Raw genomic sequence first — 17,977 nt, 5'->3', positions numbered from 1 at the left:
GCCCTGCGAACGACGGCCGCCGCCAGCCTTGTTCGTGGGAACAAGGCCCGATTCCCCGGCGGGCCTGAGCCCCGGCGCCTCCCGCGTCCGAAGCGGGGCGCTGCCACCGCCGCCGCTGCCGCCGCTGTACCCTTGGCGAGCGGCTTTCTGCTGACATTGACAGGGCGCGCGCCGGTGCCTCTCCGCGCCCCGCCCCCCGGGCCTTGCGTCACGGCCGCTCGGCCTTATGGGAGTCGTAGTGCGGCGGCCATCGGGCTTGGTAGGCAGCGCCCCCGCGAAGAACTACAAATCCCAGGCGGCGCCGGGAGGAAGGTGTGCGCGGAGCTGTGCTTTGGGCAGAGCAGAGCAGAGCTCAGCCGAGTTCATCCAAGCCGGGAGTGTCGGGGCTGGAGTGCTGCTGCCGCTTCTGCGAGCCGCGGGGCGCACAGACAGGGCGCAGGGCTGCGCTGCTTGGGGCGGGCGCGGCTCGCCTTCCTCGCCTCTCCGTCCCTCCCTCGCTCCCTCGCCTTGCCGGAGACATGCAGGCGGAGTCGGGGATCGTGCCGGACTTCGAGGTCGGCGAGGAGTTCCACGAGGAGCCCAAGACCTACTATGAGCTGAAGAGCCAGCCGCTGAAGAACAGGTGAGCGGGGGGGCTCTGCGGTCTGGGGCGCGATCCTCCGTCCGTCGCCACCCCCACCCTTTCCCTCCAACCCTATACAGTATATAGTTATCTTCCTTTGCCCTTCTTGCCAGAACAGGACCGTCCAGCCTCTTCTCCCCACCCCCTCCCTGCGCCACTAAATCTGGAAGGGCGACCTGGCCCTGCTTGTGTGAACTCGAGGACGCGGGTGCAGATCCGCAGCCCATCGGAGGAATTGCGGGTGGGACAGTGCTACAGCAACCGGGCGCCTTTTTTTTACTGCCCTAAGCCCCTCCTTTCTCTTTCTCTTTCTCTCTGCAAATTCCCCTTTCCTTCCAACTTTCCTCTTACTTGCACCTCCCCTCTGCCTTTTCCCCATCTTTCCGACGCCCTCCTCCCTTTACAACGCCGTGTCTCCTCATACCACTCTCCCCACCCCGTCAAATATTCTCCTCTCTCTTCTCCGGGTCGAGGCGCCTTGCCTTCTGCGCCGGACCTCCTGTCCCAGCTGTCATTCAAGCCCCTTGACCGATGTCGGGGTGTGTTGTTGTTGTTGTTGTTGTTTGCAAACCCGAGCCGTTGCCCGGTGTCCGGGAGTCCCGACCCCCTTCTCTTCTGCCTCCGGGGAGAAAGAAGGAGAAACTTCACCGCAGGACAACAACAACAACAACGCACACGCATGCTTCGCTCGCTTGGCGGGTGGGGGAAATGACAGGTCGTCCTTTGCCCTCCGCCCCCTTCCTCCCTGGCAGCGCCTGTGGAGAGTATCCCTCTCTTCCTTTGGCTCCGCTTCTTTTGCTCCGACACCTCAGAGCAGCTTGCATAGGCTCCCCCACCTCCCCTTTGGGTTTTCTTTTCTTTGCAAAGGGGTGTGTGTGTGTAAGTAATGTGTGTGGGCTGGCACGGCTCTGCAGGGTGCCAAGGCGGAGGCGTCGGCGTCGGCGCACATTTCACTTAGGTGCGAGAAGCGTGCGTGGCAAAACAGACCGAGGGTGTCAGCAGCTCGTGAGCACGCCTGCTCGCCCCCCCCTGCGTTGGGGCTATTTGTTGGTGTCTCTTTTTTTGGGGGGGGGGGAGAGAAGAGGAGGAGGAGAAAAGAGGGGAATGTTACAGAAGAGATATATACCCAGCAACTATGTGCCTGCTATTTACTTCTGTGCTGCTGAATCAGGCTGTTTGTAAAAGTTTTTTTTTCTCTCTCTCTAAATACATTGAAATGAAACATCTTTTTACAGATTGAAGCTATATAAAGGCAGCCATTTAGCGAGTGGTTCCTGCCATAATAGCAGTTTTGTTTAGTGTGTGTTACTGTTTGGGCGAGGGAGGAGGGGCCAAGCCCTGTGGCTGGTATTATGTAAAGGGTATTGTTAGACATTCTCACCAGAGGCATTATCTGGCCTTGACTAGGAGTTACAGACTTCCACTAACAGTTAAATGGGTATGAAGCAAAGCAGAGCGGAGAAGGAACGGCTCATCTTCTCCCACCCCCATCCCTTTCCCTTGTAGTGAATGTCCCCGACTGGCTGATTTGGGCAGATTTTTGAATTGCAATAAGTTTCTATATTGTTGAATTGTGAGCTTTCCATCCAGGAGTGGCCATGTAAATAAACACCGTGGTTTTTTGGTTTTTTTTTAGGGGGTGTAAGGCAAGGTTCTGGAATGTTTCAGACGGATGGGCCAGATTGTATTGTATGAGGATAATGAGCTAGAGCCATGAAACTAAATAGTACTCTTTAAAAGGTAAAGGTACCCCTGCCCGTACGGGCCAGTCTTGACAGACTCTGGGGTTGTGCGCCCATCTCACTTAAGAGGCCAGGGGCCAGCGCTGTCCGGAGACACTTCCGGGTCACGTGGCCAGCGTGACATCGCTGCTCTGGCGAGCCAGAGACGCACACGGAAACGCCGTTTACCTTCCCGCTGGTAAGCGGTCCCTATTTATCTACTTGCACCCGGAGGTGCTTTCGAACTGCTAGGTTGGCAGGCGCTGGGACCGAGCAGCGGGAGCGCACCCCGCCGCAGGGATTTGAACCGCCGACCTTTTGATCGGCAAGTCCTAGGCGCTGAGGCTTTAACCCACAGCGCCACCTGCGTCCCCTAAATAGTACTCTTTACCCTCTTCCAAAGTATGCATTACACTATTACATTTGTGCTCCGTGTAAATGTTGCTAACTCACGGCAGATTGAAAACTAGAAGTGCATGCACTTGCTTTATAGGTAGATTCAAGCGCAAGTAAATATAAAGTCAAGCGTTTTAAAACTCTCTTAGAATTGCTGCAAAGCGGAAATAAAAAGGGGCTGGTTGGTCAGCTTCTCTTTTTGTGCAGGTCCACAATAAATATAATAGAGCTTATATCTGGTGCATATTTAGATTTTCTGCAGTTGGTGCTCCTATTCCTGTTACTCTGATGTGAATGGAGGGATGTTTGTGGAACTGTTTTGTTTGGCATGGTGGAGAGGAGCAACATTGTATGGCATGGCCACATTCTGTACTGTGCCTGGGAGTATTAGAGGAAGGCCAGGCCAAGCTATGTTACTGGGGAGGGGGCAAACTTTTCCAGCTCAAGAGCTGCATTCCCTCCTGTGCAATCATGGGTACGGGGTACATCCCAGTGGCGGGTACAGAAGTGGTGTGACTTCTATCTCTGTACTGTTACACGAAAGCCACAGGTTGTATCCAGACAAGCAATAGGTATTATCGTACTTAAAAGGCACATTCTAGCCAGGCAAAGCATTCAAGGAAGGCATGCCCAGTTGGCAGTTTGAGCCCCATGTTGGGCAAAATATTCCTGCATTGGGGGGGGGGGGTTTGGACTAGATGACCCTCCTGGTCCCTTCCAACTCTACAATTCTATAATTCTACGTCAGGCAACCCTAATCCGGCCCGCCAGTCGATTTAGTCCAGTCCCTGCGGCAGTATATGTCCTGGGGGTAAAATCCTAAAAAAAGCTCAGCAACTTCAATCCTAAAAAAAACTCACAACAACTTTGGTCTGCTCTCATGCATGTTCACTTCATGAAATCTGGTCCTCTTTGAAAAAAGCTTGGGCACCCCTGTATGCAACCTCTCTTTCCAATTTGTCACCACCTCTCCTTTCCCCACCCTTTTGAGCCCGGTTTGCATTGGGAATTTCAATCTGTTTGGTGCTATATGCACAGATCAGGCCTATCTAGGGCTTTCGAGTTTGGCTGTTTTGTGATCTCCTCTCCCTGTGCGTTTTACACCTGGCAATGTCAGTGTGGGTTTGAAGGGTAGTCCAGGGCATTACTTGGAGAGTGAAAACAGTTTCCTCCAGACCAGTCTCCTGCAGCTATTGTGTCTAGAGGGATCTGGGACAGGAACGCTTTTGTGGACTTGCAGCCTAACCACCTTAACTTGGATAGGCCTTCTGTGTGGATCTTGAATACGCAGGCCAGGAGAAGCCAACTACTCCATGGCACTAAGCCAGGCATGGACTACAATTCCCAGCAACCCTAGCATGTGCAGCGCCTATGGCCAATGGTTGGGGTGATGTGAGTCAACACCAGAATGCCTTCTTGGTAGCTATCCCTGGCCTACCCTTACTGGCACAGCTCTTTGTGATTCTGGACAAGAATATTTTCCAGCCTTACCTGGAGATGCTATGGATTGAATTGAGGACTTTGTGTGTGTGTGTGTGCAGAATGTGGTCTACTGCTGGGCAACATTCCTTGAAGAAAGGTGGAACCTGTTTTTGTAATTGTGATCTATTTGCTGAAATTTAAATATATTTATTTTTATTTTTATTATTATTCTGTGAACCACCCTGAGACCTGTGGCTATAGGGCGGTATATGAATTCAATAAATAAATAAATTCAATAAATAAATATAAATTTTATTTTTCAGTTTAACAACAATTCTACATAAAACAATATATACATACATACTGATTTTGACTTCCCTCCTCCCATTCCCTAGTTTCTTGTAAAATCATTTTCAAAACTACATCGCCCCCCTAAATACATTGTTAAAACAAAGTATTGAAATAAATGAAATTTACTACCTTCTCTAGGAACATGCATGTGTTTCATGTTCTAAGAGCACTATGAAAGGGGGGGGGGGGGCTTGTTGAATGTTTCAAGATTCTACTTTGCAGCGTTTTCTTCTTGGCAAGCATGCCACTTCCAATTGCTTCCTGAATTAAAAGCTGTAGATAGATCTGTCGTGTTCGTGCTGCGCTTGTTTTCCATGACTTCCTTTTGTATGATCTTGGATAATTCCCCACATATCACTAAACTATGTGCAAAATATTAGGTCCTTTGTAACCAAGGTGTGCTATAGTGTTACATACTGTGTAAAAAAAAAAAAAAGATCAGGAATGCTTTTTCTTCAAACGCAAAGAAAAACCAAAATACTTTGTAACACTCCTGCAGTATCTTTGGTCTTCTTTTGAAGGAGAGCGATTCTCATGCTGGAGGTTTTTCCTTTGACTGTGTGGTCAGGGGGGGTTGAGGTGTGTGTGGGGGGGGACAATGAGGAAAGGAGGGCTGATGATGAATTTCATCTAGGCCATAGACTGGGGGCCTACAATCACATGCTAATGTTGGGGAACTGTGATAAGAACTTAAGCTTGTTAAAACAAAAAAAAATTCCTTCCAGTAGCACCTTAAAGACCAACTAAGTCAGTTCTTGGTATGAGCTTTCGTGTGCATGCACACTTCTTCAGATACACTGAAACAGAAGTTTCCAGACCCTTCTATATAGTGAGAAGGTGGGGAGTGACTTAGTTGGTCTTTAAGGTGCTACTGGAAGGAATTTTTGTTTTGTTTTGACTATGGCAGACCAACACGGCTACCTATCTGTAACTTAAGCTTGTTAGTTTGTGAAACTTCCCTTTAAAGCCTGTAACTTCCTAAAGCAGAGATACAGAATCTGTGGCCATGCAGATGTCCTTGGGACTGTACTGCCCATCACCACCAGCCAGCATGGCCATTGGTCAGGGATGATGGGAGTTGTAGTCCAACATTTAGAGAGACTACAGTGCCTATCACTGCCCAAAAGCCAACAAGAGAAATGTGATCTCAGTATGACATATCCAAGTAATGAATAAGATGAGAACAGCAAAGCACTTTGTTTATTTAAAAAAGTGCTGTAGAAATTAATAATAATTATAAATATGGATCTTTTGTTGTTGTCAGCAGTCTCTAAATCTGATCTGAAAGCAAGCCAAGTCGCTATGTTGTTTTTGTAATTACTAACTCTTTTGAAGTATTGCTGTTTCTGGGAGTACGTTTTCAATTAAAAATTGGGTACCTGGGTTACACGAAACTCTTTGAGACAGCAATCTGCTCTCTTAACATTCTGAAAAGAGCCACACACATTGATGATGCTGTATAAATGGAAAATATTGCAGACTTGAATCAATATAAATGCTGACTGACTTAATTTGGCAGTTGTTAAGTAGGCTCACTGTGGGAAACTCATCAGAGCTGTACTTTTCACCCACCCCTACCCCCCAAAATCTCAACTGCATTGGAAATTATTGTGGCAACACTTGGTGTATTCATTTTATTAATCAACAAATTTTTGTGAAGCTTTTCTTGGTGTTCAAAGCGGTTTACTTCAAAATAATAAAACACATCAGGACAAAATCACTGCTGCAAACAACATCAAAACAGCACATTGTTGCTTCCCATAAGAATCTGGTTTGCCACTGCAAGAGACAGGGACCTGGGACCAGCATGCCTCTCTTAATTTTCTTAGGATTCTAGTGATGCATCGCAGGAGACTTTAAAGTCCCCGGTTTTCAGAACTAAGGGTGCGTTGCTCTTTATCGGAGCTGTTCTCACTGTAGAACAAGAATGGAGAACCTCCGGCCATCTAGAGCTTGCTGGTCTCCAACTCACATCAGCCCCAGCCAACATGGCCAATGGTCAGGGGTTCTGCCCTTGCACAGGTCGGCAGAATCAAATAGCTAATAGTTTCAGGGATGCAGCCACTGACCCTTGTGCTTTGTTTGAGTATGAGAGCATCAGTTGATTTTCAACTGCCCACTCGTACAGCCATGTTCAGGGGTTGAAACCTGCATATTCAGTATCAGTAACATTTAACAATGAGGAATTTTTTTTGTTATTCAAGGTTTTTTCTTACTAGAGTTTTGCCTATGTAATGGTTCTAGGGGTTGCTCGTGCGTAAACCAGTGCAACACCTGGCTGGGATGCCTGAGTGAACCTTTTCTGTCCGGACAGCCACTCACCCGTGGCTGTCTCAGTTGCTGGCAGAATCCGTCAGTGGGTGTTTCTTGAACTTCTTCCAGCAAAGAAGCTCTTTGACGCCTAGTCTCCTCCTACTCTCCCTGCGCGGAAGCCTTCTGTACAAGGAGGGTGTAGGCAGCGGAGGACCCTTACTCTCCCCGCTGGTCCCTGGCAAGGAGTCATGGGACCGCCTCGCCAATTCCCCCATCTGCCCCCCTTCTCCACTGGTGCTACGCTGATTCTCTTCCCCAGAAGATGGGCTGCCTCTCCCCATCCCAGGATGCTCTCTGGGACCCCTCCGGAGCCCGCTCTCTCCCTCCGGCCCTGATGGCAGTTCCCTGACAGCCTATGATGCACGCCTGCCATCAAAACCTATCTTTCCTTTCACCTTTCAGAAGCTGCACTGTTCATCTATGAACTATTGTTTATTGATGGCTTTATTCTGGGGATTGGAGTGCTTGTAAACACTCCATGACATAAACTGAAGCATAGCCAATGGCTAAAGGGGCTTAGTGGTGGGCCATTTTAGCCAGTCATGCTTCCATGGGGAGAGCATTCAACAAACAGGAAGCCACAGCTGAAAAGGACCATTCTTGTGTCTCCAGCATATACATCTCCCTTGGTGAAGCCACACGAAGAAAGACCAGGGCCTCAGAGGATGAAAAGCAATGGCCCTGCTCGTCCTGAGCTATATAAGGCTTTATAGGTCAATTTAATTAGTTGGTTTTTGTCATACTCTTTACTCCCCTGTTCCCCAGTAGCCAGAATTACAGCTTTCTATTGCTTTCAGCAGGATTTATTATTGCTGTCTTCAGCATGGGCGTACTCATCTATTGATAGTGCAAAGCGTTGCAGGGCTTCTGCAAAAATCTAAAGTCCCTCAACCAGTGTAACACAGAAGAGGATTACATCTTAATATATTTAACTCATTTAACAATACTAAACTCTCCCTCCCTCCCTCCCTCTCTTTGACACAAATTGTAAGGGCTTCACCAGAGTTCCAGAAAACTATTGTTGAGCATCTACCATTTTTATTATTTCTAACTAAATGTTTTTTTTAATATTTCTTCAGTCCTTTGTAAAATGTAAGTCTTGTGGTACAATATAATTCTTATTTCCATTGTGAATATGTTTTTGTGTGCCCAGAAGTATATTCATGTAACACTGATATGAAGCTCTGATTAGCACATACAATTGGTTCAATGTTGAATTCTAAAACATTGCCTATCAGTTTTTCAGAAATTAAAAATAATCTGTTTGAGAATGTGATTTGTGAGAAGGTGAAGTACCGTCTTTCATATCTGGATGTTTAAGTATCCTTAATCTAAAGCAGTTCTACCCCTTCCAGAAAGACCTTGATAAAGTGTTTTGTTCTATCCATTCTGGAGTCTACCTCTTCATTCATTATCTTCTGCAAAATCTAATATTCATAGTGTTAGGAATTTGTGGGTGAAAGACCACCGGATCAAACAAATGTCACAATTTAATTGATACTTTGAGTGTTAAAACTGGGAAATAGCAAAACTCGTGTGTATTAGAACCATGTGTATTAGGCCAGACCTGTGGGTATTAAGCTGTGTGCTAGACAATGGTAACCCCCTGGAATCAGCATGTGTTAAGCCAGGCTGGCCTCCCGTGTGACGTGATAACCCGAAAATGCAGCATTAAGAAGAACACAAAGCATCAAAGGGGTGAGGCCCCTTCACTCTACAGATAAAGCTGAAGGTTAGAGAATTGGAGAAGGAGTGATGTGACAGAAACGCCAAGAAGCTGGCAGGGCATGATGGTTGATGTCTGTTTGAATCCAAGGGGGAGGAGGCAAGACCCTCTCGGAGTATAATGCTGGGAACCCCTCTGTCATAGGCACAGGTTGTATATATGTGTAAATAAGCCATATATTATAAAGACACCACTGTCTCTGCTGTACTTCTTTTCTAAAAGGAAACAAGGACCCTGGTTAGATACCCCTGGAAGTCCCTGCAATCTCACACTGTTGTGGAGATTGGGGTGGTATGCAATAATAGTTTAAGATCACTAATGAAAAGTTCTGTCCTTAAAAAGTAACAACTGAAGTAGAAGGTGTTCTGTGAAGTTCTGATTAAATTTGGCAATAGAAAAGTCCCCAAGATGTCTAAGTGTGATCTTTCAACAATTACGGGCTCTGAAACTAAACCAGGCTAGTTTAAATTGCTTTACTATGCTAGTGATTAATTGTAATGTGTGATTAGATTTCATAGAATTGCATTTGTTAAATGACATTAGTATAATCAATAATTTGATCTAATGTGATTCCCCCCCAATTATAAATACACACACACACACACACACACACACACACACACACTATGATTATTATTTTTTAAATCGGCCTTGCTGGAGTCTCTTCCTCTTGAGTAGTTTTGCACTTCAGTTTGTCCAGGCTACTGTTTATATCTGTTCCAGTTGTGCAAGAAGTGGAAAATATCCTTTATTTAGAACAGGTCACATGTGCTTTATATTGAGGAACAGAGCTACAGTGTAACAAAATGTGTCTTCGTAAAGGAACAGAAGCAAAAGCTAAGGTCCCCCCACAAAAAAACCCCTTGTTACCATTTAATGTTGTTATAATGAACTCTTTATGAATGCAGTAGTTGGGCAGAAGGGTGATGAAACTTTCTGTATTAGTTACATTAAACAGAAGTAGTGGCTCCAATACATTGGCCACCTCATGAGAAGAGAAGACTCCCTGGAAAAGACCCTGATGTTGGGAAAGATTGAGGACACAAGGAGAAGGGGACGACAGAGGACGAGATGGTTGGACAGTGTTGACGAAGCTACAAACATGAGTTTGACCAAACTGCGGGAGGCAGTGGAAGACAGGAGTGCCTGGCGTGCTCTGGTCCATGGGATCACGAAGAGTCTAAACAACAACATCAGAGAATTGGGGCAGATTGTTTGCAGTAGGAAAGATTGGAGCACATGCTGAAGTCTAAAGGACTAAATAGCAGCAGCAACAACAACAAGTGGCCTATATCTTCAGTAGCAGTAAAATGATGCCTTATGTGAGCACTACAGATCTTCATGGTGTCTAGGAAAATGAATTTCTTTAGATACCCTCACTGCGGTTCCCTCACCGCGAGAAGCCAAGTTACAGGGAACCAGGCAGAGGGCCTTCTCAGTAGTGGCGCCCTCCCTGTGTAACGCCCTCCCACCAGATGTCAAAGAGAACAACAACTACCAGACTTTTAGAAGACATCTGAAGGCAGCCCTGTTTAGGGAAGCTTTTAATGTTTGATGTATTAAAGTATTTTAATATTTTTTTGGAAGCCGCCCAGAGTGGTTGGGGAAGCCCAGCAAGATGGGCGGGGTATAAAGAATAAATAAATAAATTATTATTATTATTATTATACATGCTGCAGTTACAAAGAATAATGTTTGCCATCACATTTCCTATGCAGTGCTTTCATTCTGAATTCAGGGATTGAAAATGTTCTCCTCCTGAGAACTTTTAATGCTCTGCAAGTGGGAAAGAGGAATACACAGCTTCTCAAATATACCCTGATGAATGAGTAACAAGTAATGTTGGGTGGTGAGACTAGAATGCAGAAATTCAGGAGGCATCATATCACAGTCTAGTCTGTAGTTTTTTTTGGCAGATACATTCTGCAACATGTTTATTGACACAGTAATAGTGCATTAGTAGTACTGTTTATTTATAATGGACAGTCCATACATTCTTTACTATTACTACTACTACTATTATTATTATTATTATTATTATTACTATTATTATTATTCCCCACCTTTTCCCCGATGGACTCAAGGCAGCCAGCAGATAAAATATTAATAGAAAAAACCTCCCTACAATCATTAAACAACAATTAAATGTTAATAGAAATAAAACTACATATAAATATAAAATATCTATTAAAAACATACCAATGATTACAATAAAAGCATCACAGTCCTTTCATTAAAAGCAGTCAGTTCCCAAAAACCTGTTGGAACGAGAAGGTCTTCCCCCTGCTGGACAACAGTGGTTCTGTCATGCTTTGCTGATGTTACTACATTATTGACGTCTGGAGGAGCCACTCTTGCACTATAGTACAACAAGAGTTGTAAACAAGAACATGAGTGGTATAAAAAGGTTACAGGATTTCAGCAGGAAGGACTTGCACTGATTGGAAATGAAGCAGCGTGTCTTCCCTCAAACCTTTTGCAGGCACAAAGCAATATTGGAAGCATAGCTGCCCTCCATGAGCACAAATAATCATGAGTGGACAGTGGGAAAAGCATGTATGGTGAGGACCACAGTGCGGGGACCCGGATTTCTGTTGTGGTGGTTTCACATTCTCCAACCTTTCACACACTTTTAGCAGCAGGCACCCTCTCCCTCTCCTTCCAAAGGAAACTCTGTCCCTGGAACTTCTCATCGCTCAGAGTGAGGGCTGCAGGACAAGATGACGTGATCCAAAGAACTGAGGCAGAAGTTGCTGCAACCAGCTAGCCCATGCACTGAAGGAGGGGGAACTCAAAGAAGCTTGTGCTTCCTCCTCCCTGGCTTGAAGAATCACAAGATCGGTGATTAGAAATATTGCGTCTTTCTCGATAGCCCTCCCTCCACCCTGATGTTACAGAGTAGATCACTCATGTGCCTGTGAGCTGGCTGCAGTACTGCGTCTCCCAGCTCTAAGCAGAAGTATTTTTTGTGTGCCTCTCTCCAGGGGCTTTTACAGAATCATGGCTTTTGTGTGTGGATGTGTATATTGCAGGAAGGGGATGGGTGGCCTTCTTAAGCCCAAGAGTCATGTGGCGATTTAGGTTGCATGGCAGTGGGAAAGGTTGGAGCCAGCGGTGGGTGGAGCCATTCGCCCACTCATGGGGAGCATGCGTTTGGGGAGGAGAGGATTAGCAGCCGCACACCCATGCGCCATCCTGCCCATGCACATTCTTCTTCCTCTTGGCCTGCCAACGGTGGGTTCGTGGGCTGAGTGAGCATGCTTGCGACAGGGTGGGTGGCACCTGGGCGAGGGCCATGCTCCATTCTGCCTATCGCAGCAGTGTTGCAGAATCTAGCAGCGACGGCAGGAAATGTTCAGGAACCAGCAAGGAATACTGTATTTGAGGGTAAATATCATTTGCAAAATCATCCATTAGAAGGATACAATGGTGAAATCCTCCTATCCTATAAAGAGCAGAGCCACGCAAGGTGGGTAAGGAACTAGCACATATCCCAAGTGTGGCTTCCTTCTCTATATTATTCTAAATACTGTAGATGTATTACAGTGTGCAGAAGACAGTAGTGGTTTTCTACCAGTGGTGATTCACAGGGATGGCCCTGTACCAGTGCCACCTACCTCTTTAGTCTGGGCAGCAGATTCTTGTTAGGGAAAGAGGTGTGGGAGTTAGTAATAGTTTCATTCATGTTGCTGAATGCCCCAAGGAACGCAACTGTTTAATGTTCAATTGTCCCTAATCAACATAGTTCAGTTATTGCTTCATAACAGTGCCTGCTACCCTTAAGAGTATCTGCTTCTGTCTAATATCCCCTTTTCAGTTTCTTAAGCATCCACTCACTTTAAAACCATTTCTTTCCTTCCTCCTCTATGCTGACGACGTGGTTCTCTTATCACGAACTAAAGTAGGCCTCAAAAGGTTACTAAGAGAATTCTCAGCCTACTGCAGGAGAGATCAACTGGTGGTTAATCACCAAAAAACCAAAGTCATGGTCTTCGCTAGGAGACATAGATATCACAGATGGGAGATGGACAATCAGCCAATAGAACAGGTCAAAATCTTCAAATACCTCGGAGTAGTTTTCCAGTCAACAGGGGCCTGGGAGGCCCATCATAAATATGCTAGGGAAAAAGCATCTCAAAGCGCCAAAATACTGTCTCGCTTTTACTTTACGAAGGGGGGCAGACATATCCCAGCAGCTCTGGAGGTCTTTCAAGCAAAACCCTTGGCGCAATTACGGGGCCCAAATCTGGACAGGAAATAATTGCCGCACACTTGAAACGGTCCAGTCTAAATTTTAAAGACAAATTCTAGCCATTCCACCATGCGCACCAAATGCGGCCTTACGGCTGGAGACTGGCCTCCTCTCCGTCGAAACCCGGACCTGGTTAAGAACATTCAACTATTGGCTTCACTTAAATTTAAACCCATCCGGACTACTACCTCTAGCAGTACGAGATGCTCATAGAAGTCGGTGGTCCAAAGTAGTGCATGAAAAACTACTTACATGTGGCCTCCAAGCACAGCATCTCCTGAAAATGGGTCTCCCCAAGGCAAAAATCTTTATTGACCAGCGCATGAAGGATATTGAGCAGCAGAATAACCTGGCCTATATTAAGAAATTTAGTGCTTGGTACGCTTATCTGCCCCCCTCCCACTTTGATTTTCGGGCACCATATTTGTCTACCTTAACCATTCCAAAACTCAGACGGGCCTTTACACTGGCCAGACTAAATATGTTACCCTCAGCTGTTCTTGAAGGTAGATATCAAAAAATAGCATTCGAGAACCGGCTCTGCCCCTGTGGAGCTGGCTACGTAGAGACTGTGTCACACGTTCTCTTGTCTTGCTCCCTATATAAAGATCTCAGGGACGAGACCATTACGCCGCTCCTATCTGCCATCCCGGGCCGCTCTTGTGAAGCCAAATTGTTCTCACTCCTAGCCGACCAGAACAGCTTGACAACAGAGAAGGTTGCCAAATTTATCGAGAGAGCAATGAGACTGAGAGCTGCTATCTGAATGACATCAGTGTCGTTACCCGGATTTCTCCCCTAGGATCTTATTATTATTATTATTACTACGTTTTATTATTATTATTTTATTACCTCTGCCAAGTTTTATTTTTGTTGGTGTTTGTCCTGTGATGCTATGGCCTGTCGGCTATGCAAATAAAGTCTATTCTATTCTATTCTTTCCTTTGGGTCTCTGACATAGTTTATAGTTGTTGTGGTTATTTCTAATCCAGAAACTTTGCTAGGTTTTCTTCACATCTCCCTGCATTTCAAGTTGCTCTTCTCTCTCTCTCAACCTGCCCATCAAGCATGGAGAGCTTGACTAATTCCACATGTCAATTACCACTTCCGGCATGAGTCAACATAAGTGCTTGTTGTGGTGATTGCTTCATTTAAATGTTGATCATAAGGGAATTGTATTCAGTACACATGCTCTCTTTGGGTACAGCCTTGTGATAGTTTATGCGCATATATATACACACACACACACACACACACACACACACATACACATACACAGTGGTACCTCAGGTTACAAACACCTCAGCTTACAAACACTTTGGGTACCTTGGGTTAAGAATTTTACCTCAGGATGAGAACAGAAATCGCGTGAGAGTTCCCATTAGCTAAAGTGGTACCTCAGGTTAAGAACGGACCTCCAGAACGAATTAAGTTCATAACCAGAATTTTAACCCTACTTTTGTGTGTCTGGGCTATATCCGATGAAGTTGTCCTGTTCATGCCAGCACGTCTGTCTGCACAACAGGACTTCCTCTCCCCCAAAACTTCTCCAGAATTTTAGGGGAACCCCCAGAACAGATTGGGGGCACAGAGAGATGTGGGGGGATGGGTAAATTCTTATGCTAACAGGACAACTTTGTTGGGTACAGGTCTTCGTGGCTTTTAGCTCATTATTTATTTCTGATGTGAATTGCTTCCCATGAGAGTTTTTGAAGCAATAAAAAACAATAAAAAAACAATAGCTAGCAAAAACACATGCAAAACAATGCCAAGTTTAAAAAAGGTATAGGCTGGGATAATTTTTTAAAAAAACTGAAACAAGCACCTGAAATGCCTGTTGAAAAAGGATGGTCTTTAATAATAATTGCCAAAAAGGACCACAGAGGCAGCCCCTTTCTGATATGTAATGGGATGGGCGTGCCAAGGTTTGGTGCTGCCACAATGAAGGTCCAATTGCCCCATCGCATAGAAGGGAACTCTTGATAAGATGATGTCTGCAGGAGCCCCTCTTCTCTTCTTTTACTGGGAAGTTTTTTTTATGTTTGGCATTTTATTATGCCTTTATATGTGCTGGGAACCACCCAGAGTGGTTGGAGAAACCCAGCAAGATGGGTGGGGTATAAATCTAATAGCAATAACAATATTAAATGTGAATATTTTGTTAGCTCTGTTCTTTTGGTAAAGTGACCTGGGAATTCAATAGAAAGATGGTATGGAAATGGGGAGTGTGCTTAAATAACTTAAAGTTGTTCTGTAATAAACTGAAAAAAGACAATTAAAATAAAACCCTGTTCAGAGTGTGTGAGGGGGAGGGAGGTGGGAGGGAAAGCAGAATACGTGGTTGGTTCAAGACATGGTGCAGACAGAAGGTCTTCAAATCTTGTCAAGTTGTCCGATTGTTGCTGCCTTACTGTTAACAGTGATTGAAACTGGAAGCGGATTATACGGGGGGGGGGGGGCTCTTTGGGGAAGTTTGATACTGGCACACAGAACTTATAGGAAGCTTTAATGAGACTCGAGAAAACCCTGATTCACTGATTCACAGCTCTTTTCTGCCACCTCAGTGAGGCAAGACAGCTATAAATCTGGCTTCCTCAGGCTATTAGGCTTTGTTTACGGCCACACTGAATCATCATAAGAACTAGATAAAGAAACCCTCAGACGATAAATATAGAGCGTAGAGCATAAAGCAGCTGAACAAAAGGCAGATGTAAGCATATCCAGATTTCAAAACCCAAAGGGTGTGCACACCCCTTCTTCTCAGAAAAAGAGCTGGATGGAGGGGATAGGTCGTGTCATTTAGAAGGGGAGCTCTGTACAGAGTGGGTCAGGTTGCTAGATTTACTGTGGCTTGCTCAGATTCAGTGCTGAACATTCCTCAGTGTTACAAAAATGAGCCTGCTGCTTTATCTCCCTCCCTTCCTCCTGTGCAGCCGCAAGGAGGAGTTTAGCAGCTTTCCCCTTCCATCTTTGATTAGGTGCAGCTGGTCTTGATGTCCAAACACGGGTGGGTAAACCCCGCTTAATCATAGCTTTGGTTTGTTACGAGAAGCCAACTTCAGCCACTTAAGAGGTTTTGACAATTTATTTGTTAAATAAAGAAATAAGATGAAAAAGAAGCCATAGTTTTATAAAGGAGGAGGAGCTCTCTTCAGGCATTTGCCCTGGACATACGAGGGTGAAAATGTGTAGGGACATGCCTACAAATGATGGTTTGTTGAGGCTACCTTAGCTTCTCAGGTGTTTGGCATGGAACTGTAAGGGCAAAAGCATACAGAGGGTTGGGCGCATGTATGTCGGTTCCACCCCCAATACATTGGTACCTCGGGTCACAAACATCTCGGGTTACAAACACTTTGGGTTACAGACTCCGCTAACCTGGAAGTAGTAGCTCGGGTTAAGAACTTTACTTCAGGATGAGAGCAAAAAATGTGCGGTGGCAGCAGGAGGCCCCATTAGCTAAAGTGGTACTTCAGGTTAAGAATGGTTTCAGGCTAAGAACGGACCTCCAGAATGAATTAAGTTCGTAACCAGAGGTACTACTGTATTTCCATGCATGCTTACTTTATCCTGCACCCCACCTTTGTATATTTGGCTCAGAGGGCTGAAGGCATCCTTGAAGTACATTTGCCCACCCAGTTGTGCATTTGGATCTTCATTGGGAGCTATACTTCTACATGGTTTATTTTGTTATTTGCATTTCTATTCTGCCTTTTCCTCCAAGGAGCTCAAGGTTGGCCTACATGGTTTCCGCCCCTCCTCATGTAATCTCCACAACAACCCTGTGAGGTTGGTTAGGAGGAGGCTTGTGAGCACATTCAGGCAAAGGTGTTATCAAACCCTCTTCAGGCTTTCGTGCTACGTTTGCAAAATGGTTGGGAGTGCAGCTGGTAAACCTGCATAGATACATTGCAGGTGGAGCACACACATCCACATCCCTTTACAGCAATTCCTTGATTCTTCAGTCTTCACATGTCTATGTTAAATCCCCGAAGAGGGCTAGGGTTGTCTCAGGAAACCATAGTTAACACTAACAATCGTTTAATGTTTGGATAACATGTTAACCCCACTAAATATAAAGGATCTCTCCCCTCAACCCTCCCACCCCCTCAAGAAATTGCAACTCTCAGCCAAAGAGGGGAGATTTAATTTCTCTGATCTAAACATGGATCCCTTGTGTATTTTTCCCCACTGTTCTCCAGTTTAAGCGCATTGTTGATTGCTTTGCCTCAGTTTTAAATTAACATTCAGCGTTGATTCGTTTTGTTTTAAAGCTATATGCAGTGAGGTCTGTGCAACTTGTATGGGGAAGTGATCATATTGTTCTTTTGTGTGTGTGTCTGAATCGGATCGTCCAGCTGTGCCTGGAACACAGAGCTCCGGGGTCATTGCCTGTTGTTAATAATTATTGAAACTAGCAAATGTATTTTTAATTTCTCTTACTCTTTGAGTTTATTTATTGCTCAAAAAACGTATATGCCACCCAATCAGCCAAGCTTCAGCTTTGTTAACAATACATTCAATTAATACTAAAGATTAGCACAATAAAACCCAAACTGGTAAGCAGCAGAATAAAAAGATTAAATTATGCAAAAAGCAGAATACCTTCCACCATGGAATAAGACCAAATTTCGGGTATCACTTTAAAAAGTCTCTGGTGCTGAAAATGAACGAGTGATAGGTAGACTCCTGGAAATGGGGTGCAAGGTCTGAAAAGGCCCTCTCTCCTATCTCTCTTATTATTAGACCTCCTTTGTAATGCTTTATTTTGAAATCTTTAAGATAATATTAGTTTCTTGTTAGCTATGTTGCTTTGATTGTAAACTCTATCTATGACTTTCTTCAGCAATGTTTCATTCTGGGTGGTTTTATTCAATGTTTTGATGTGTTGTAAACTGAGAGTTTTTATTTACAATATAAAGTGGCATAGAAATGAAATGAATAAATGAAAATAAAATCTATAAACTCTAAGAAACTTAAGATCTTGCTGCACTGAGCTGATCCACATTGTAAGTTCATTCATCTCTAAATGGGCTAAAGTACAAGCAGGATTAGGTCCAAAAGCTAAAAATAGAAATGTAAATTGCCTGATAATGGGTGTGGATAAGACATTCCTCCTATATATATATAAAAGTCCCTCTAGTAGACTGACTCATCTCTCCTTGTGGAGCAAG

The 17,977-nt window shown here is 44.9% G+C and overlaps 1 protein-coding gene across 7 annotated transcripts in view; it reads left to right on the top strand.

Moving 5' to 3' along the window:
- The first annotated feature begins 321 nt into the window (after window positions 1–321).
- The window catches only part of MITF (melanocyte inducing transcription factor), a 138,683-nt gene continuing 121,027 nt past the window's right edge, over window positions 322–17,977 (top strand). For 2 of the 7 annotated variants that reach the window (XM_083724486.1, XM_083724485.1), the window contains exon 1: window positions 322–622. In XM_083724486.1, the coding sequence (XP_083580612.1) occupies window positions 519–622 (104 nt within the window). In that variant the 5' untranslated portion in view covers window positions 322–518. The remainder of the gene's footprint in view (window positions 623–17,977) is intronic. The other 5 variants (XM_083724484.1, XM_083724479.1, XM_083724488.1 and 2 more) reach the window with 3 other exon arrangements.

The sequence above is a fragment of the Podarcis gaigeae genome, assembly GCF_964106915.1.
Source record: "Podarcis gaigeae genome assembly, chromosome: 2".
Taxonomy (NCBI): domain Eukaryota; kingdom Metazoa; phylum Chordata; class Lepidosauria; order Squamata; family Lacertidae; genus Podarcis; species Podarcis gaigeae.
Note: the sequence above shows the minus strand (reverse complement) of the source record. Positions and strands in the feature narration are given on the sequence as shown.